The sequence below is a fragment of the Vidua macroura genome, chromosome 26, assembly GCF_024509145.1.
Source record: "Vidua macroura isolate BioBank_ID:100142 chromosome 26, ASM2450914v1, whole genome shotgun sequence".
Lineage (NCBI taxonomy): Eukaryota > Metazoa > Chordata > Aves > Passeriformes > Viduidae > Vidua > Vidua macroura.
Genome location: NC_071596.1, coordinates 1,803,966 through 1,825,205, shown reverse-complemented (window position 1 = coordinate 1,825,205; position 21,240 = coordinate 1,803,966). Strand labels below are relative to the sequence as shown.

General features: G+C 54.5%; 1 protein-coding gene across 10 annotated transcripts in view; it reads left to right on the top strand.

Moving 5' to 3' along the window:
* Positions 1–21,240, top strand: part of TCF3 (transcription factor 3) — an 83,917-nt gene that overhangs the window by 27,373 nt on the left and 35,304 nt on the right. For 9 of the 10 annotated variants that reach the window (XM_053999239.1, XM_053999238.1, XM_053999237.1 and 6 more), the window contains exons 4-5: positions 16,325–16,398; positions 17,426–17,522. In XM_053999239.1, the coding sequence (XP_053855214.1) occupies positions 16,325–16,398; positions 17,426–17,522 (171 nt within the window). The remainder of the gene's footprint in view (positions 1–16,324; positions 16,399–17,425; positions 17,523–21,240) is intronic. The other variant, XM_053999233.1, reaches the window with a different exon arrangement.

Here is a 21,240-nt window from a genome sequence, read left to right as displayed (position 1 = left end):
GGCAGGATGTTTTGCTAAAGGGTGGAAGGGTGGTTTGTAGTGGGTCGGCTGGGAGCTGTACTCTCGAGGGATTGCCTGGCAGGTGGGCTGTGGAGGGTCAGGCTGGAATTGTGCAGGGATATTCTTCCTCACGTTCTGAGTACTTTTCGGTGCTCTCGGGCAGGAACTGAGAGCCTTAAAGCTGCTTGAGGACACCCAACCCCTTTTGGGAGTAGGAACAGATCAGCTTTGTCTGCTGCCTCCCCACTGTGTGTGCCCAAGTCCCCTAAACCTGTTACAGCTGTGACCAGGGCAGGGCTGCAGGAGGAGGGGTCTGTAGGTTGGTGACACAGCACAAAGTTCAGGTGCCAGCTGAGGGTGTCCTGTGTAGGGTGACCCATGGCCCCCACACCATGAGCCTATTGCTGGCACAGTTAATTGCTGTACTGTTAATTGCTGTGGTGACATGGCCTGGGTGTGGGGTTTCCTTGCCCTACAAGGGGCTCGTGGGATGGTTTATATTTCAGGTGGTTTTAGATATGAATCAAACAAGGCACAGCTCCCTGGAGGTGGTCTGGCTTTGATTGGAGTTTTTTGCGTGTGTGGAGTTGTAACTTCAGAGGAATCATTTCGTTTGCTGCACATGGTACCTGCTTTGAACTGAGGTGGGGTACAGGGACACCTTGGGAAATCTGCACCTCTGAGTTTTAAATAAACATGGGCTCGTGTGTAGGTGAGGCAGCATCCTGGGTGTAGACTGGGCTCTCTCTGGGATGCCAGGGAGCAGCTGAGGCTTTGGGATGCTGCAAGATCAGGGGGAATTGCAGAGTGGACAGAGCCGTGCAAGCCCAGGAGCAGGTTCCCATGAGCACATTGGGATAATGGAAGGTGGCCCTACCCATGGCAGGGGGTGGAACAAGATGAGCTTTAAGGTCCCTTCCAACCCAAACAACTGTGGGACTCTCTGAGAGAGTTAAAGCTCTGTGCCAGAGGTGAGCAGAGGTTGGTGTGTGCTCCTCACCCTGACCACAGCAGTGTGGACAGGAGCTGGATGAACAAGCCCAGAGTGTGGTGGATCCTGGGCACCAGAGAGACTGATAACAGCTTGTTTCCCCTTGATTCTGTTGGGAAAGGAGGTGGGATTCTGTTGGTGGGAGCAGCCAGGGCAGTTTATTCCCTCCAGCCTGCCCTGCTCCCTGTGCCATGGTGGCACCAGCGCTGGGGCTCTGGGAGGCAAAGGTGTGGGGCTGTGGTTTTGCAAACCAGCTGCCAGATGAGATCTTCCTCTTCCCGTCCATCCTGGCCTGCCCCATCTTAGGGGCTTCTGGGGCACGTTGTGCTCCAAATGGGGAACCGATTTTCTTTGGGTTTCCTGCTGCCTTACGTGTTCAGCAGCCCCTGGAAAGTCCAGCAAGCCCAGAAATCACTCAAGAGAAATGCAGGGTGAGAAGGTCCCTTTCCTCCCACAGCAGCCAGTGCTGCCCTGCCCTGAGCCACTCAGGACCCTGGTGCAGTGAGGATCTGGAAGGAGCTTTGTCAGGGGCCAGCATGGTCCTGGGTGTCCCCGGAACAGAGGTGGGAGCTGCCAGCAGAGCTCACATGCTGGAGGCAGTCCAGGGATTTGGGGATGACTTTGGTCTTTGTTTTCCTTGAAGCACTAGTCTGAGAATGACGTGCTTTTTTCTTCCCCATTCTCATTTTTATACATATAATTTTTATTTTTTTTTTTTTGTTTCAAACTTGCATTTGCAAAATGCAACCACTTTCCTTCGAGACAACACCTTCTCATCCACAGTGGTAAGCTCAGCTCTCACCATCCCAGGAAACTGCAGCTCCAGGTTTTTAACTGCTGCAGCTCTTTTTGTTCATGTAGGAAGACATTTCTTTGAGCTTCTCATAGTTAAAAGAAAGCAATCTTTGAGCAAAATATCAGAGGAGCTTGTTAATGGTCAATTTTCCTAGACAGTTGTATTAGGATTCCTGATAAGGAGTGTTAGTGCTTGGCTTGACAAAAGCACCAGAAATCGAAGCCTCATGTAGAGGAGACACAGACAAGATAATCTAATGGGTCTCTTTTTGTCTCCAACTTGTTCTGAGCAGCAGAGAGCCCTGGAGGGGCTGGCATGGGCTGTCAGGCCAGGCTGGCACTGCTGTGGGTTTGCCACGCTGGCTGTGGAGCAGGGAGGGGAAACTGCCTCCCACCTTCCTGGGGTCACCTATCCACAACCCAAACAATGGCCAGTGTGTGCCCAGGGTAGCATGAGAGATGTCAATAAAAATAATAAAATCTGCTTTCCTGACATCTCTGAGGCTTTCAGGGGGCTGGGCAGTGGGTTTTTTTCAGGGCTTTTTTTGTTGCCCAGCACAAGGGATGAGACTAAGGAGCACCATCTCCTGCCAGCCGCTGTTGAGAGATGCCAAAGCTGCACCCAGGAAATGGTTTGAAATGTGCAGGCAGGAGAAAGGTGCTGGTTAGTCCTGGGAAAGAGGAGGATCCGTGCTACTCATTGAGTGCCATCTACTGGCACCTCACCCGTGCCACCGTTTGCCCAGGGACAGTTGGTGCAGGAATGGTGATGGTGGGCTCCCTTTGCTTCTCAGCCGTGCACTCCCTGCAGGGAGGAGCCCTGGCAGCACCTGCCGAGGGTGGCACGTGCCAGCCAGAGCTGGTGCCACCACGATCCATCACACGCAGGTTGGATCCAGGCTGCCCTTGCCTCTGTCCTGTCCTCTCCCTGGAGCTGCCCCAGGCACTTCTCTACATCCCAGGTGACACACTGACATTTACAAAACCTTCCTCCCCACCAGCTCAGTGCCTTAATCCCTCCACCAGTGCTTAGGCACTGCTGGGAGATGTGTGTTGGGAGCTGGATTTAGGGACAAGGGCACGAGGGGCTGGAGCAACTTCTTGGTGTCCCCTGAGCAGTGTGTGGCAAACAAGGTCTCGAGGGCTGATTGGCAGCCTAACTCACAGTGCCATGCATCAGTGACTCCTGCCAAGGTCATGAGGGCTGATGGCCCTGCCCCATATGCACCATAAGCCTTGGTAACCTGAAAGCTGATGGGTTGGGATTTGTCTTCAGGTAAACTCTTCCTGTGACTTGTCCTTTTGGCTTTAGGGCTACAAGGGGAATTTAGGGCATGGGGTATGGTTATACAAAGATGTGGATCCTTTCAGGGCAAGGGACAAATGAACATCTTGAAGTGTTTATGTTTAAAGAGGGGGAAAAAGAGTTGTGGTTCATGGAAATGGTGCTTTGTAGGAGCAAGTGGATTGAATTCAGCCCTTTTTAATGCAATTTAAATAATCAATGGTCTATTCAATTACAGAAATATTTGGCAGAGCTCTAAATAGGTCACATCTGTCTTTAAATTGTTCTTCAGGTAAATACCTCACTGTGTGGTGTCACGTGGACCAAATTCTGTAAGAGCTGCTGTCTGGGAGGGAGAACTCCTTGGCTGCACATGCAGTTTTCCCCAAAACTCTGCACCTGGTGTGCTCTGACCCATGGATTTGCTTTAGGGATTCCTTAGGAAGCCTGGCTCGTATATTTTGGGTGTATCCAGCTCCTGAAGTTTGCAACCCTGAGGTTGCTGGCTGTAACTGGACGTGACCAGGGGCTTTGTTGGCAGCTTCTGTGTTGCTCTCAGGGACCAAGATGGGATCCTGAGCCTGCTGTGGCCCGTGAACACTCACCTTGGGAAAGGGGAAAACAAAAACACCAACTTTTGTTGTGGTGACCAGAGCCTAGAGGTTACTTGCGAGCAGGAGCCGGGGCTGAGGGAGGGAGGCAGGTGGTGCTGAGAACGCTTTGTTTGGGAAAGTTTTCCTCATTGTGTCCAACAATTCTTCTGAGATGATCCTTCCTGTGGGCTGAATCATCGTCTGGGCCAGAGCTGGCTCTCCGGCCGTGGGCCGCATCCTGCGCCCTGGGGGCATCCACAGGGACCCAGCACCCCACAGGATCACAGCCCCTGGGTTGGAATAACCACCCCTGGCTGTCTTCCTCACCCCTTTGGGGTCTGTTTTTCCCGAGGAAGCTCACAGGGACTTTGTGCATTAGTGCAGAAGTCATTCCCCACCATCCCTCTCCCTGCTGAGAGGAGGCTCACAAACAAACTGCCAAGGCCACCCTGGTGGGGTGTACGTGTGTTTGGCCACTTCCCCGCGTAATTTCTACATTATTTGGAAGTCATCCTTAATTTGTCTAATTTTTAACAGCCCCTGGCCTCCCTACCTGTAGGGCTGCAGCAGTGCAAGGCTGGGAGGGCTCACGTACACACGGCTGGCACTGCCTGCCTGTTTGATCTCAAATGCCTCTCTGGCAAACTTCTGGGGGTTTTTTTGGTCACTTGTAAGTAAACAAGCTTCTGTCCCCATTCGTCTTCTTGGTGAGTAATGGAAACCAAGTGGGAGAAGATTTCTGTTCCCCAGTGTTCCGGTTGCATCTCTGCGGCTGTAATTTGATTTTACATTGCAAATTAAACAATACTTGGAAAGATGCAAATCAGAGCGGAAGTAGAGGTGGGTGCTGCTAAGTGGAGTGAGTGGGGGTGTTGCAGCTCCTCCATGCATGTGTGGGGGTGTGCAAAACACCCCATGGCTGGAGGAACACGAGAGGTCACTGAGAGTGTCCCAGGGGACCCGGTGTGTTTCAGTCCTCGCTGCCTTCAGGCTGCTGAGTTCTCTTGCTCACTCAGCAGAATGAGTTTTCTCCCGTTGGACAGCAATCCATGTGTGAGTGTGGAGTGTCTGCCCTGCCATGAGTGTGCAACTCTGTGTACAATACATGACCTGGAAAAGCCAGCATGTGGATTTGCACTCAGTCTTCTCCCTGAAGCTTTCTGTTTAATGGAATATAACCCCTGGCTTTGGGAATTACCCCATATCTACAGAATTTCTACTGTTTTGTGGTAGTGTGTGAGGCAGCAGTAAGGAAGGTTCTCCATGGGGATGTCTGTGCGTTTATGGGAGAATGGATCGAGAGCAGCCCTGGGGGAAGGATTGGGGTGTTGGTGGGTGAGAGGCTCAGCCTGCCCCGGCCATGGGCACTGACCCCAGGAACCCCCCTGGGCTGGGCTGAGCCCCCAGCGTGGGCAGCAGGGGAGGGGGGATTCTGCCCCTCTGCCCCGCTCAGGTGAGACCCCACCTGCAGAGCTGCCCCAGCCCTGGGGAACAACAGCAGGAGGACGTGGAGCTGCTGGAGCCAGGCCAGAGGAGCCACGGAGATGCTGCCAGGGCTGGAGCCCCTCTGCTCTGGAGCCAGGCTGGGAGAGCTGGGGGTGCTCCCCTGGAGAGGAGAAGGCTCCAGGGAGAGCTCAGAGCCCCTGGCAGGGCCTGAAGGGGCTCCAGGAGAGCTGGAGAGGGACTGGGGACAAGGCCTGGAGGGACAGGACGCAGGGAATGGCTCCCACTGCCAGAGGGCAGGGCTGGATGGGATCTTGGGCAGGAATTGTTCCCTTTGAGGGTGGGCAGGCCCTGGCCCAGGGTGCCCAGAGCAGCTGTGGCTGCCCCTGGATCCCCGGCAGTGCCCAAGGCCAGGTTGGATGGGGCTTGGAGCAGCCTGGGACAGTGGAAGGTGTCCCTGCCATGGCAGGAGGTGGAACTTGGTGGGCTTTATCATCCCTTCCAACCCAAACCTCTCCATGATTCTATAATGGCAGACATTGTGCTGTGTGACACCTTCCTGTTAAGGAGATATCAAAGGTTCAGGTCTGGACTACCTCCTTGTTGTTCTGCAGGGTTGGTTCCAGAGCTTTGGGACATCCCCTTGTGCTCTCCCCGCCTCTGTGGTCCCTGTGACCCACCCTGTCACAGTGCAGTGGCACTGCAAGGCTGGCCAGCCTGGCTGTGGGGTTCCCACTGTCACCTTACCCTGAGTCTGTTTCCATCTGCACGGAGGGAGAAGAGCTGCCCCTCCAGAACGCAACTGATCCGAGGGACAGTGCAGAAAAGCGACTCCTCTGACACCTGCTGTGGGTCTGACTCAGCCCAGTGTTATTCTTGGGCTGTTTCCCTGCACTTTTGTCCCTTGGACCCTCTTTGACATCCTGCTTCTTGCAGGGCTGTCAGGCTTGGATGGAGGCTGGGGATGAGGGACATGGATAGGTTTGTCCTGAAGAGGCTGGGGACAAGGGACACGGTGGGTTTGTCCCGCAGGCTGATGACCTTTAGAAAGCCCTGACTGTGTTATCCTCCATCCTCTTCTCCTGCCGCTCCTTTGTGCTCATGTTTGGTCACTGGTGGCCTTTGTTTTTACAGCTGGGGGAAGTGTTTTGAGCTTTAAAGTTTATTTTCTTCCCTCTGGTTGTCGTCACAGGTTTGTTTTCTTTCTCCGTGTGGCATCTTGCTGGCTCTCCCAGGGGCTGGGAGAGGGACTGGCTGCTGCTCTCGGGGCTTTCCTGCTGGAGAGAGCAGATCTTCCCTGCATTTGGGAGGCCCAAAAGCCTATCTGCCTTCACTTCTCTTACTGAATTTTTATCACAGAATCCCAGAATGGCTTGGGCTGGAAGGGACCTTGAAGCCCATCCCATTCCACCCCTGCCATGGCAGGGACTCCTTCCACCATCCCAGGCTGCTCCAAGTCCCGTCCAATTTGGTCTTTGGCACTGCCAGGGATCCAGGGGCAGCCACAGCTGCTCTGGGCACCCTGGGCCAGGGCCTGCCCACCCTCACAGGGAAGGAAGGGGCTCTGAGCTCTCCCTGGAGCCTTCTCCTCTCCAGGGGAGCACCCCCAGCTCTCCCAGCCTGGCTCCAGAGCAGAGGGGCTCCAGCCCTGGCAGCATCTCCGTGGCTCCTCTGGCCTGGCTCCAGCAGCTCCACGTCCTCCTGCTGTTGTTCCCCAGGGCTGGGGCAGCTCTGCAGGTGGGGTCTCACCTGAGCGGGGCAGAGGGGCAGAATCCCCCCTCCCCTGCTGCCCACACTGGGGGCTCAGCCCAGCCCAGGGGGGTTCCTGGGGTCAGTGCCCATGGCCGGGGCAGGCTGAGCCTCTCACCCACCAACACCCCAATCCTTCCCCCAGGGCTGCTTCCTTTCTTCCTTCCTTCCTTCCTTCCTTCCTTCCTTCCTTCCGCCCATCCATCCATCCATCCATCCATCCATCCATCCATCCATCATCCATCCATCCTTCCATCCATCCCCATTTTTTTAGTTTAATAAATGCTGTCCATTCTGACCCATTCTCCTGGAGGAGCATAGCCCAACAATTCACTACTGGTGTGAACCTTGGCACCCTGGCTCAGGTCTTTGGCCATGTTCTGGACACAGGGGATGGTGGCTGTGACCCAGTGCCCCCATGGGCACCCTGTGCAGTTCTTTTCAAGGCCTTGATGAGACTTGGGCTGGCCCAAGTCATTAATTTCCTTAATGATGACTTAAAGGCAGGCTTTTATTTTGATTACCATAAAATCACTCTGTAAAATGCAGTGCAGACCTTCCTTTACATCTGCAACTATGATTTGTGTCTAAAGTGAGGGATGGCCAAATCTGCTGGTTGGGTTTGTTTTGTTTTGTTTTGTTTTTCCAAAACTTCCTCAGCCCTGTGCTGGGCACTGGTTTGTACATTTATTATTGCATATAATTATTACTGTTTATGTACATGGTGGGATTGTTAGGGTGTCCTGAGTAGGACCAGGAGTTGGACTTAGTAATCCTTGTGGATCCCTTCTGGCTCAGGACTTTCCAGGATTCTGTTTTGGGGATGCCAAAACCAGCTCAGGGGCTGCCATGGAGCCTGCCCTGTCCTTTGAGAGCAGTTTCAGTGATGCCAGAGCATCTTCCAAAAGACCAGGAGTTGCTAAAGATCTTCTTTGACTATTTCCCCCCTCTTTCTGGCTTTGTTTGGTTTTGGGGTAGGTTCAATTTCGCCCCATAGTTATCCCTCATGGAAAGCCAGAATGGATCATTTTCCCCCATTCCTTCCCTGGCTTTCTCCTATTTTTCCCCAGCCCCAAACATTTCCTAAACCCCATCTGTGTGTGCAGAAACTGCTGAACTGGAATACAGTGCAGGAGATGCCGAGCAGATGCTGAGCAGAGGAATTAACAATCACCAAAGTGGTGGCATCAGCTTTTTGAAGTCAAAAATTATCCCTGAGTGCACATTTGGGGAGGGGGTGGCAGCAGCAGGTGCTTCCCTGAATTAGGGCTGTGTGTGGGGTGGATGGGCCTGTTGTGGTTCTGGGTTCTGGGTTCATTCGTCGTCACAAAGATAAAGGGGCAGAATCTGCCCCAGAAATGGTGCAGGATCTGTGAGTTTAATGTGGGTGCTGCTGTGTCCCCCTTGGGGTGCCTGGTCGGGGGTATGATGTCACTGGGCTCTGCTAGTCCAGAGCATCTGTTTATGGAATCCTGGAATATCCTGAGCTGGGAGGGACCCACAAGGATCATCAGCCCAGCCCCTGTCCCTGCACAGCCACCCCACCAAGCCCACCCTGAGCATCCCTGAGAGCGCTGGCCAAACGCTCCTGGAGCTCTGGCAGCCTCGGGGCCGGGACCATTCCCTGGGGAGCCTGGGCAGTGCCAGCAGCCTCGGGGGGAAGAACCTTTCCCTGAGCTCCATGCCAAGCCCTGGCACAGCTCCAGCCCTTCCTGGCCTCCTGTCCCTGGCCCAGAGGGAAATGCCACCTGGCCCCTTTGATGCCCCTGGACAGGTCAGGAAGTGGCAGCACATTCCAGCCCCTGCCATGGGCAGGGACACCTTCCAGTGTCCCAGGCTGCTCCAAGCCCCATCCAGCCTGGCCTTGGACACTTCCAGGGCAGCAGGACAGCTGAGCCTCCCTGTCCCAACCAGTCAGTTCTGGTCCTACCTCAAATTTCAAGGCAGTGAAGTGGATAAAACATCCCCTGACCTGCCCATGAGCAGAGCCCTCCAGGGTGGCATTTCCAGGGATCTCGTGCTGCCCTCCAGGTGTTCAGGGTGGGTTTTTTAATCCACCCCCCCCCTTATTTTTATTTTAATTGTTTTGTCATGCACCGGGAAAAGGAAGTGAACAAATTGTATGGTCCCCTCTACAATCGACGTCCTGTAAACAGCTCCCGGCTGCCTTCCACTCACAGCTGTTTTTTCCTATTTGGGGGTGGATGGGGCTGGTAAATAAACAGCAATTCTGGGAGCTGCTTCCAGCACCCCCTTCTCTCTTGCAGGGGCTGTGCCAGCACCTCAGAGCCTTTCCTGGGGGGTGCCAGAGTGGGTTGGGTGGGTTGTTCCTCACCAAGTGGAGCAAACTCTCATCAGGAAAAACAACTTTGCTGGTTTTCCTGGGACTAAAGCTAATTACCAGTCAACTAATTTTATTGATTTCCAATCCCTTTTAGCAGAGATTTTGCTGTGGGGCTGATTGCCAGAGCGATTAGCACACAAAGCCGCTTAATTTGGAAGTGTTTATCAAGCAGCCTTCTGTCACCTCTGCTTCAAATCAAATTACGGTGGCACCGGTGGCCCTGCCTGTGGTGGCTTGTGCTGTCCCACCCCCGTGGAGGCAGGTGGGGAGCAAGGCTTCTCTGCCTTAAATAACCAAGGCAGGGTGTTTGGAACTAGATGGTCTTTAAGGCTCCTTCCAATCCAAACCATTCCATGGATCTAAGTATTCCATGAGCTGGAAAAGCTGCTGCCTCTGGGCTTTTTACTCCCAGCTGCCACCACATCCTTGTCCTGCTCCAACCCTCAGGCACTGCTGTGGCTGGAGAGCTGGAATTTCCCTCCTGGCCCTCAAATCCCTGCCACTGGCACTATGTGGTCTCTCTTGAGGATGGAAGATGCACCTTCATGGCAGCTACAGCTGCTTCCAAACCTCCTCCAGCCACAGGAGAGATTTGGCCTAAATATTTTTAATAGAATTAAAAATAAAAAAAAAAAAAAAAAAAAAAAGAAAAAGAAAAAAAAAAGAAAGCCTGGCCCAGTGGTTTTGCTGGAATCAGATTAGGGAAGGCAGATTGTGGAGGCCAGGGGGAGGGAGAGGCTGTGCCCAGCTCAGTCACAGCTCCAGTAGCACAGAGACCCCAGCAGTGTCCCCCAGTGTCACTGCTTGGGCTGCTGGGAGGGTCCCTCACTGCCTCCTCCTCCTGACACATGAAAACAAGGTGCCTTTGAGACATTTTGAGTCACAGGAAGAAATCCCAGAAATTCCTCCCTGTGCGGGTGGGCAGGCCCTGGCACAGGGTGCCCAGAGCAACTGTGGCTGCCCCTGGATCCCTGGAAGCGTTCCAGGCCAGGTTGGATGGGGCTTGGGACAGTGGAAATTGTCCCTGGCCATAGCAGGGGTGGCACTGGATGGGCTTTGAGGTCCCTTCCCACGCAACCATTCCATGATTTGAGCTTGCAGCACTGCAGCTTTTCAGCACTGCATGTTCTGCTCAGGGTACCCCTTGGTACGGGATTTAAGAGCAAAAACTCTGTATTTGCTTTACAAATGATATCTGAGAGGGTTGAGGAGCAAAACATCCTGTTCTCCATCTCTGCATGTCCTCTGGATCCGGAGAGATGGCTGCACACCCCTTGAACTTTGCTTTGAGCAAAACAATTGTTAGGGACTGAACTTGTTCTAAAAGACCTTTCACAGAATCCTGGAATAGCCTGAGCTGGGAGGGACACATAAGAATCATCGAGTCCAGCTCCTGACCCTGTCCCATTCATACAAAGGCCATGGCTTGTGGGGTCCTTGGCTGTGTCCAGGTGGTCAGAGCTGCCTCCAGAGCCACATTCCCTCCCACACCATCTCCAAGTGCTGTGCTCAGACCGGGGCATTCAGAGCTCAGGGCTCAAGGACCAGCACCTGTGCCCACGTGGGTTTGGGGCTCTGGTTGTTAAACCAGGGCAGCCTCTCTTGGTGCAGCATTTTTGGCTCCCGTGGATGGCACAGGCTGGGAACTGAGCTGGAAGGATGTGGGATGGATCACAAAACCCTGCCCCCTTTTAATGCTTCTACATACAATCCAGGAATAGTTTGGGGTGGAGGGACCTCAAAGCCCATCCAGTGCCACCCCTGCCATGGCAGGGACACCTTCCACTGTCCCAGGTCACTCCAAGCCCTGTCCAGCCTGGCCTTGGGCACTGCCAGGGATCCAGGGGCAGCCACAGCTGCTCTGAGCACCTGTGCCAGGGCCTGCCCACCCTCCCAGGGGAGAATTTCCTCCCAGTATCTGAAGTAAATCTGTCCTCCTTTAGGTAAAACAGTTCCCCTTTCCTGTCACTCTCCTGTGTTTTCTTGTTGGACTCGTGTGTCCAAAGTGGTTCCGTTCTGCTGGATGGGAACAGCTGTCATTGCTGTGCCACTGTCCATAGCCTTTAATATGGTTCATGGCTGCAGTAAGGATGGCTTTTCTGTGCCTAAATGTGGTTAAATTATTTTTATCCCTGCTGAAGCTTAGGACAGCTCTTGTCTATCAGCTCTTCTTGGCTGTGGCAGGAAAACCGAGAGAAAAAAAAAAGACTGTCTGACAGCTACATCTTATTCTATTAGTATGTTTTAATTAGAACATGAGCAAGAAATGTGTTATGAATATTCATGCTCAGGGTTATTAAAATGCACAATTAATCTGTACTCAGTTTAATAACTGTATTAATGGCGAGAGGAGGTAGCTCCTATTTTTGTCGTTTCTCAATTGGAAAGTGTGCCTTAACTTGGGTAGCTGGGAAGTGGGGTTATTTTAAAATCAGCTTGGCTCCTGTCAGCAGCATGGGCACATGGGTGTCTCCAAAACTAACACACCTCAGGGTGGGAGAGCACTGGAAGGATGGCAAAGCAAAGCCCTGCTAGGATGGAGCTCCCTCATGCAGACAGAATTCAGCTCAGTGCCATGGGAGTTTTCAGCCACAGAAGCACAAAATCCCAGAAAGGTTTGGGTTGGGAAAGACCTTAAAGCCCACCCGGTGCCACCCCCTGCCCTGGCAGGGACACCTTCCACTGTCCCAGGTTGCTCGAAGCCCTGTCCAGCCTGGCCTTGGGCACTGCCAGGGATCCAGGGGCAGCCACAGCTGCTCTGGGCACCCTGGGCCAGGGCCTGCCCACCCTCAAAGGGAACAATTCCTGCCCAAGATCCCATCCAGCCCTGCCCTCTGGCACTGGGAGCCATTCCCTGGCTCCTGTCCCTCCAGGCCTTGTCCCCAGTCCCTCTCCAGCTCTCCTGGAGCCCCTTCAGGCCCTGCCAGGGGCTCTGAGCTCTCCCTGGAGCCTTCTTCTCTCCAGGGGAGCACCCCCAGCTCTCCCAGCCTGGCTCCAGAGCAGAGGGGCTCCAGCATCTCTGTGGCCCTTTGGACATGATCTCTCTTTGGTGACTTGGATTTATGTTTTTTTTTGCCAGCCCTGTGGGTGTTTTAAGGCAGCAGATCTGTCCATAAGTATGGAGCAGTTGGGGTCCAGAAGATTCTCAGGGGATCTCCATCTCACCTGGGGCAGCTCCTGGGCTATGCCCAGAGGCACGACACAAATTCCTAGGTGCCCCAAGGTGCCTCTGACCCTTCCTGGGCACCTGGTCACCTCTACAGCTGCTGGGGTGCCCTTGGATGAGCCCTGGGGCTGCTGAGCTGTGTCCTTCCCACCCCAGCTTCCCTCTCTTCTCCCCCTTCCCCTTCCTCTCCCTCCACTCGTGCCCAGGCTGGCTGCTCTGTGCTCCCAGAGCCAGGATGTGGGACTGTGTTTGGGGTGACACCGTGCCCAGGGGCTTTGTGCTGTGAGTGGAGCAAATCCTGCTGAGGGGAGCTCTTCCAGCCACATCTGCCCGTGGCCAACACTGGGATTTTGCAGGGCTGGCTGAGGGCATTTGCTGCCAAATTGTAGATCCTCAGGAATAGGAAGGGAGGGAAGAGTGGGCTGGCAGGGAATGTAGGACAGATGCCAGACGTTGAAAGAGGGCAGTCTGCTTTTTCCTGGCTTCATCCCAGAAATCCCTGAATTCCTAAAACACCTGCAAGGTGCTGAAAATAGGGAGACTTTTTGCTGGCACTTTTCAAGCCAGTGGCTGCAGCTTGGGGAAGGTGCAAGACTTTATTTTCCAGGAGACATCAGACAGAGCTGGCATGGGCACCTTCAGAGGTGCTTCCAGAACCTTGGGAAGCTCTTTGGTGGGAGAATGGAACCTCACTTCACCTTGGCAGCCACAGGAACTACCTGGAGGGTACAAGAAACCTTTTGGGTTTCCTTGGGGGTTATAGAATCCCAGAATCCCAGAATAGTTTGGGTTGGGAGGGACCTTAAATCCCATCCAGTGCCACCCCTGCCATGGCAGGGACACCTTCCACTGTCCCAGGCTGCTCCAAGCCCTGTCCTTGGACACTTCCAGGGATCCAGGGGCAGCCACAGCTGCTCTGGGCACCCTGTGCCAGGGCCTGCCTTCCTTTTTTTCTTCCTGAAAAAAAGGGTTGGTTTAGCTGTGACCCTGTTTGGGGTCACAAAGGGGCCAAGGAGGGGTTGGGGACCTGGCCTTGCTCTGATGAGTGGCTCATCCTCTGCAGCTGCTGTTGGAGCACTCAGGGGTTTGGGCCTCTCCAGGGTCTCTGCCGTGGTGGTGGCACTGCAGGGTGCAGCAGCTTGTGCCAGGGGTTTGTCCTTGTCTAGGGGATGTGTGACCCTCACCCTCAGCCTTTGTCCCCTGTGCCACTCGCTGTCTCCTCTCCTTCCTTCCTTGGGGAGACTGGACAAGGGTTTTCTTTTATTTTTCAGGAATTTTGGCATAGAATCCCAGAATGGGGCAGGTTGCAAGAACCACAGTGACTCATCTGGGCCCATGTCACAGGGCACAGGATTGTGTCCAGACTGTTTTGGCATAACTCAAGAGAATATCTGAAGGTTCTTGAATATCTGAAGGGACATTCAAGGGAGGAAGACTTCAACAACCTGAGGAAAATTTCCCTGGTCTTCCAGGCACCCCATCTCCCTCCAGAGCCCCCTGAGCATCCTCTCCAGGCATATTCTGGCCTGGGAATGCTGCTCTGCTGTCGGTGGGGTGGTGGCAGGACCGAGGGCTCTGGGAGAGGTCAGGGTGACCCAGGCCCCCCAAAGCCTGTCCTGTGTGGGGCAGGGATGGGTGTGAGGGTCTGGACCCCCACACCTTGGCTCCCCCTCTGCCTCTGGGGCTCCCAGGGTTGCTCATGGGGACTGTGGTGCTGCAGTCCTTGTCCTTCCAGCCCGAAGGGACCACTTTTCCAACCATGTCCAAGGCTGCTGATCCTGCTCATGTCTTCTCCCCAACCCTTGGGGAGCTTTAAAACCACCCATGACAGCAAAATGACTCAAAGGAGCGTTTCTGCCTCCTGCCTCACCAGGGTTTGCAGGGATTGCAGATGAATTGCTTTGGAAAAACACATTAGCAAAGCAAAAGTTTATTCTAGGAAGTAGGAGGTGGGAGAATTGGCAGTAATTCTCCCTAGTATCCAAGGTATTATTAGAGGCTTATCCCTGCTCTGCACAGTAATCACATTGGAAATTTTTGATTAGAAAACAAAATCTAAATGAGAATTATGAATATTCATTAGGTGTGGAGATTAATATGCATAATTATGCAAATTAGACAGCAATTAAACACCAATTCTCCGGGGAAATGATTAACACAAAGGCACAGAAATAGAAGGATGTAATTTGAAAGAAGTTTCTGGTTAAATGAACAGTGAGGGGAGCGGAGGAGACAAATCTGAAGCATGTTTGCCATAATAATCAGCTTTGCCAAGCGAAATGGGAGTGAGCCCTGACCCCCTGCCCCCCTGTCCTTGCTGCCACTCAGCTCCCTGCTCCCAAAAGGGCATCCTGGGGCACCTGGAGGTGCCATCCCCATTGGAAGAACCAGCACAGGACAGGTCCCCAGAGAGCCACGGGACCCTGGTGCTGCCACAGGGCGATGCTGCTGGGAGAGGCTGGTGTCACTCCAGTGTGGCCGTGACCCCTGGTGGGGACAGGGGGTGTCCATGGCTTGGGAAGTGTCCATGGCTGCTGCCACCCTCACTTTCAGCCTTCTGCAGATCTGGGATTTCTTCTGTCCAACTCAGCAGAGTCACAGTGTTTGTGCAGCACCTCAGAGGATGATGGATGCCCCCACCCTGCCCAGCCCCTCTCAATTCCTGGATTTGCCCCCTTAGAACACCAAGTGCTGCTCCCCAGCCCCTGGTCACCCACTGGAGCAGGAGATGGAGCACCACAGTGAGATCCTGCAGCTGAGTCAGGTTGAGGCTGTTTTCCAGGGAAGGTTCCTTCCATGTGGTTGTGGTATCAGCTGGAACTGTGGGAGCTGTGCTGATGCAACATCCCAAGGTTTTTGTGTCATGGTGGACATTCCCAGCTCACTGAAGGGGCTCCAGGAGAGCTGGAGAGGGACTGGGGACAAGGCCTGGAGGGACAGGACCCAGGGAATGGCTGCCACTGCCAGAGGGCAGGGCTGGATGGGATCTTGGGCAGGAATTGTTCCCTGGCAGGGTGGGCAGGCCCTGGCCCAGGGTGCCCAGAGCAGCTGTGGCTGCCCCTGGATCCCTGGCAGTGTCCAAGGCCAGGCTGGACAGGGCTTGGAGCAGCCAGGGACAGTGGAAGGTGTCCCTGCCATGGCAGGGGCGGCATGAGCTGAGTCAGGTCCCTTCCAGCCCAAACCATTCCATGGTTCTCTGCCTCCCCTGGGTGCAGCCCAGGAGGTGCCACCTGTGTGGACTTGGCAGGGGATGAAAGGAGCCAATCTCCCCCCGCAGCCTGTGCAGAAACATTGCAAAACCTCCTGCCTGCTCCTCTGCTGTTTGGGCTGGACCCCTTTTTGCTGAGGATATTCTTGGGACGGCTAAAGCTGAGAAAGCTGGGGGTGTGCTCTGATGGCCCCACTCCCTCAGGGGAACCTTGGGGGGCTGAAAGAGCACCCCTGGACAGGTGACTCTGTAACATTGGACCCTCAGCAAATCCCACCTGAGGATTTCACCTCTGGGCACTCTTTCACTCTGCCCAGGTTGAATAGAGTGTGGCCCACGATTTTGCACCACCATGGGCAAAATTCAAGTCCTGCTGGAGCATCCAAATGGATGCAATGTGTTTTTGATTTGTAGTTCAGTCCCTTTCACTGTCACTCTCCAGAGGAAGGAGGTTCGTGGGTGCTCTCTGGAATAAAGGAGTTAAAATACTTGTTTCTCCTCTTCCCACTGTCCCATGTTTTGAACCATTTCCAGGCTGTGGTAGGATTTGCTTTGAAGTTTGTGGAATAACTCCCAGTGGGAGTGGGAAGGTGAGGAGGCAGAGGGGAGGCTCGGTCACGCCAAGTGGAAGTGGTTTATTAATGAAAATATTGTTTTGTTTGTAGAAGGAAGAGTTAATTTTACGAGAACACCTTTGAGGCTTTGCTGATAAAGCAAAGAGTAACCTTTGTTCTTCCTGTTTTTCGGTAGGCTTGGATGAAAGACCGGGATCAGGTTCCTGGGGAACGGCAGATCAAAACAGCTCTACGTTTGACCAAGGAAGGGTAAGGACAAAGCACAAACACCAAGCTCCAACCGAAACAAACGGGGTCTTTCCCAGGCCTTTCAGAGCCTTGAGTCTAACCCTAGAACAGCTTTTCTTGCCCCATTTTGGACATGGGTTCTGTGAGCTCTCTAGGGTTGTCCCCATCCCCATCTCCCCAGGCTTTGCTGCCATGAGGTTTCTCCTCCAGAAACCTCTCCCAGACCTGCTCAGGCATCTCCCTCCCTGCACCCAGTGTTGGTGTGGGGAGAGGGGACCCAGGGGGTGGGACAGGTCCCCAGAGGAGACAGAGATGGGTGGGTCGAGGAATCTGAGTGGGTTGAGGGATCTCATCTGATGGCAAAGCTTCCTGAGCATCCACCCCACAAGACTTTGGGAACCTGAGGAGGGAATCCCTGCAATCCACCACATTGTCTGGCCACGGCACCCGTGGTGGGGATGGAGAACTTGGGAGCGGTTTTGCAGGGAAGGAGTTGAGGCTGCTGCAACACTCATGACTGGGGCTCGAGTATGGGAAGAGAAAAATGCCAGAAACTTCATGGAAATTGTGTAATTTTTGTTTTAATGGGTTTGTGTGATTCGTTTTTGCAATGACACCTTTCCCTCCTCTCCCATCAGCAGCAGAGCTGGGGCTGTGATGTCAACTCTCTCTTGTATATTTAGAATTTATGTATTTATATAAATATATCTAAATATATATTTTTATATTTATCCAGCCTTTTTCTTGCCCCTTCATCCCCCATGTTCAGGGAGGGGCTGCCTGGCTCTTACCTGGTGGGTGCCAAAGAGCTGCCAGCATGGGGCAAAGCATGGTTCCATGTCCCCTCTTGCCATGTCCCCAGCTGCCAGGTTCCCTCCCAGTGCCACAGCCTCTGCACTGCCCAGTTCTCCTTTGGCATGAGGATAAAATCCTTTCCATGCCCTTTTCACAAGGAGCCTTTGGCTTTGCCCCTTCCTGGGGGAGGCTGGGCCCTGGCAGCCTCGTGTTTCGTCCCCACCCTGTGTGTGACTGTCCCCTGTTGTCCCAGCAGAGCTATGGCGAAGGCCCCCACTACGGTGAGCACCGGGACCTGCCATCCCACAACAGCATCTCCTCGTCACCGTTCCTGGCAGCTGGACTCGTGGGTGAGTGCCTGCAGCTGCCTGGCACGTCCCCAGGGCAGGGGACACGTGGTGGGGAAGTGCTGGGACAGCGTTGTTGGACCTGCTCCAGGTGTTCTCCAAGCTGTGTCCAGGGAGGTGGTACCCAGAGGGTTCCATCAGTGCCAGCTGTGCCAGCTGTTTTATGTGTGTGGTTATGTTTCCCTGCTTTATGGTAGCACCCTGAGGCAGGGGTGCCTGCTCCAGGTCGATGCCCCTCAAGGTGGGCTGAGTGTGCTCCTGGGAGCTGGGAATTAGGGTGGGAGAGATGCTTATTGTTAAGGATTTATTAAGGACTTGGGATGACCCTGCTTGAGTGGGGAGGTGGCACCAGCTGATCCCACCATGGTCACTTCCAACCAGACCCACTGCGTGACTGTGATGTGCTGGTGGCGGTGTCACTTCCCAGACAGCTGAGGGTGCTGCCTTTGCTGCAGTGGGGTTTGGAGGGGCCTCTTCCCATATCCTGCCAGGTTCTAGAAGCCTTGTCTGGCCCCTCTATCCCCAGCTCCAGGCAGTGTGAGAGCTCACAGGGATGGTGATCCCGCATGACCAGATGCGTGTGACCATTCACTCAGTCACCTCTCCCAGCTCAGGGGTGGGAGGAGAGATTAAGAGCAGAAAATATCCCTCCTGGAGGGCTTAGAGAGCTCTAATGGCATTAGGTCAGGAATTGGGGTTAGTCCTCCCCATCTTTGCCCACGCAGGGGTGGTTAAAACGCTCCAGCACATGGGGAAGGAGCGGGGCCAGGGCAGGGCTTGCTCGTGCTTGGAATGGAGGAGTAAGAAAAGGGAATCCTGTTTGAAACAGAAAATCCCCCAACATAAAATCCCCCCTGTAGATGTGGTGGCAAAGGGGAAGAGCAGAGCAGGGTCGTGCTGGCGACACCTTGGCCCCTCCTGGCCTGGGTCAGGCCTTGGGGCTCGCTGTGAGCTCTGCTTCCCCCTCTCACCCCTTGTGCTGTTGGGGACAACCTTTGGGTGTCCCTTGGGGATCTGTGCAGGGGGTGGAGCCTTTCTGAGCAGCTCCCCCTGTCCCTCTGCAAGGGAGGATCTTCCTTCTCTCTCTCTGCCCCAGGAGGTTGTAAGTGGAGCACAGAGAAGGTTTTGGGTAGGACAGGGGAGCCTTGCTGCGGCTCAGCAGGGCTTGGGGGGGGATGTGCGTGGGGGGACCCATCCCAGCCCATCCCACACCTGGGGCCAAGGCAGCCTTGAGAGTTTCCAGCTGAGAAGGAGCTGCCCGGGGAGGAACACGGAGGTTTCCCCTTTGATGTGTGCGGGGAAGACACCTTTGGCTGCCTCCCAAAGCCGGGGCTCCGGCTCCCTGGCAGCCACCGCGCTCTCCCTGCAAGCCTGACCGGTCCCTGGCACGTGGGGCCACCGTGGGTGATTTCCAGTGGCTCTGGGGCCAAGGGTGAGCACTGGCCCTGTGGCCAGCAGGACTGTGGTCACACTCTGGTCCCAGGCTCAAGGGGCTGCATCTCCCCAGGGGGGTCAGGGGCAGCACCAGGAGCTCCACCACTGAAATGGGGAACAGGCAGGGGGGAAGGGTTCCTCACATTTCCAGCTCCCTTTTGCTTCTAGAATTGAACACGGTTAAAGTAGAAAGCATCGATTCTGGGAGCAGGTTCCAAAATACATCAATCACTTTTCATTGTAGAATCAAAGAATTATGGAGTGCTTTGGGTGGGAAGGGACCTCAAAGCCCCTCCAGTGCCAGCCCCTGCCATGGCAGGGACACCTTCCATTATCCCAGGTTGGTCCAAGCCCTGTCCAGCCTGGCCTTGGGCACTGCCGGGAATCCAGGGGCAGCCACAGCTGCTCTGGGCACCCTGTGCCAGGGCCTCCCCATCCTCCCAGGGAACAATTCCTGCCCAATATCCCATATAAACCTCTTTGCTCATGTGCTGGGAAGGAAGGACATGGGGAAGAGCAGGGGTGGGATTTTCTCCTCCTCTTTTCCAAACTGCTTCTGAAAAATTTTAGAGTGGGAAAATGCAAAGGGATAAGGGAGAGGACAGGCAGGAAAATAAAATAATGCTTCTGTAAAAGCAGAGGAATATGGGAGGGAAAGTGGAATTCTGGAATTGTGTCTCCCTGTCTGCCAGGCCCTGGTTGCCAGCAAGGTGCCCCTCAGGGCGGGAAGTTCATGTTAATGGAGTGGTTGAGTGGAACCAGGGAATTTCAAAATCTGAGGAGGTGGAGGGAGCAGATGAGGATGAACATGTTGTGGCTGTTGATGGATGAAAGGTGTGTGAAACAACTAAGCCCTTTTTCAAGATCAGAATTTTTATCTCTTTACTACTCATCTGCTGTTTCTTCAAGGAGTATCAGGAACTGTGGGAGGAACCGTTTTGGGAGCAGCCTGGATGCTCTCTGTTGGGTTGGGCCAGTAGAGAGGGAGGCTGAGCTGAAAGGGCCCCCCAAAGTCAGCGCTGAGGTTCTGAGCAGTCAAGGTGGTGATGGCTCCTCCTGGGACCCCCATCCTTTGGATTTTGTGTTCCTGCAGCCTGTGCATGTCCCAGGACCAGGCTACAGCCCCCTGTCCTCTGAAGATGGGCTTTAGGGGCAGGGAGCACCTTTCCCCAGCAAAGGGACACTACAGCAGGCAGCATTGTTGGAGACATTGAGCAAATGGTGATTTTTTTGTCTCAATTTTCCACATGGAAAAGGAGGCTGTGCTCTGACCAGACTTTGGTGGGCTGAGGAGCTCCTGCCAGCCTGAGCTTTGAAGCAGTGACCACATCCCTTCCAGGGTGGAGCCTTCCCCTGTCCCTGCAGGCTGGTGGCATTTTGGGGCCCAGGAGATCCCGAGGGGGATCCAGATGCAGCCAGTGCTCACCCTCCTGCACAAGTCCTGTCACCACTCAGACTGATCTGACAGGAGCGGGGAGCAAGGAGAGAAACTGGGAAGCTGCAGGGTGGAGTGGCCCTTTGGGTAAGGGAGCAGTGGGATGTGTCCATCCAGATTTCTGCCTAGTGTGTCTCTGTGCTGGGAGCTGGTGTCACAAACTCCACAAGCAGCAAACTCGGTGGGAAAGGCAGGGCTGGAGGCATCTGCCTGGCTCAGGAGAGAAGGAGAACAGGTCTGAGTTGGAGGGGAGCAGGACATTGCCAGCACATCCCTGAAACCCCTGCAGGCTGCATCCCTGCCCTTTGTTCCTGTCCTGATTGGGCCCTTTGGTGTCACCCCAGCCCAAGCTCTCCTCCCCTGCCCAGGGTCCCCCTCCCCAGCCCGAGTCCCCTCCCAGGAGCAGTAAGGAAGTGGTTGCTCAGCCCCTGGGGTGGAGCTGGGGGAGTACAAAGCTCTGATTTAATCCCTGTTCTTCCCTGCAGTGGCCCTAGGGAGGGATGGTCACTGCTCCTCACCCCAGTCCAGCCAGTCCCAGGGTGGTGACCTTGTGGATCACAGGGTGCACACCTGATCCAAAAGCACTTTGAAAGGAAAAGCACTGATGTCTGTTCAGCTGTTAAGTTTGAGCTCATGGATGTTTGTTGGATGAACATGGGGCACGGTGGGAGCTTGGCTTTAGGAGGCGCCTTCAGCACGGAGCCGAGAGGGGCTGCACTGACACAGCACCTGGGGGAGATGCTCCCCCCACCCAGGCTCCCCACAGGGCTGTGGGTGATGCCCCTCCTGCTCCCATTAAAGGCACAGTGTGGGGGGAATCTTCAGTTACTTCCCTCAGCCACAGCTTCAGCT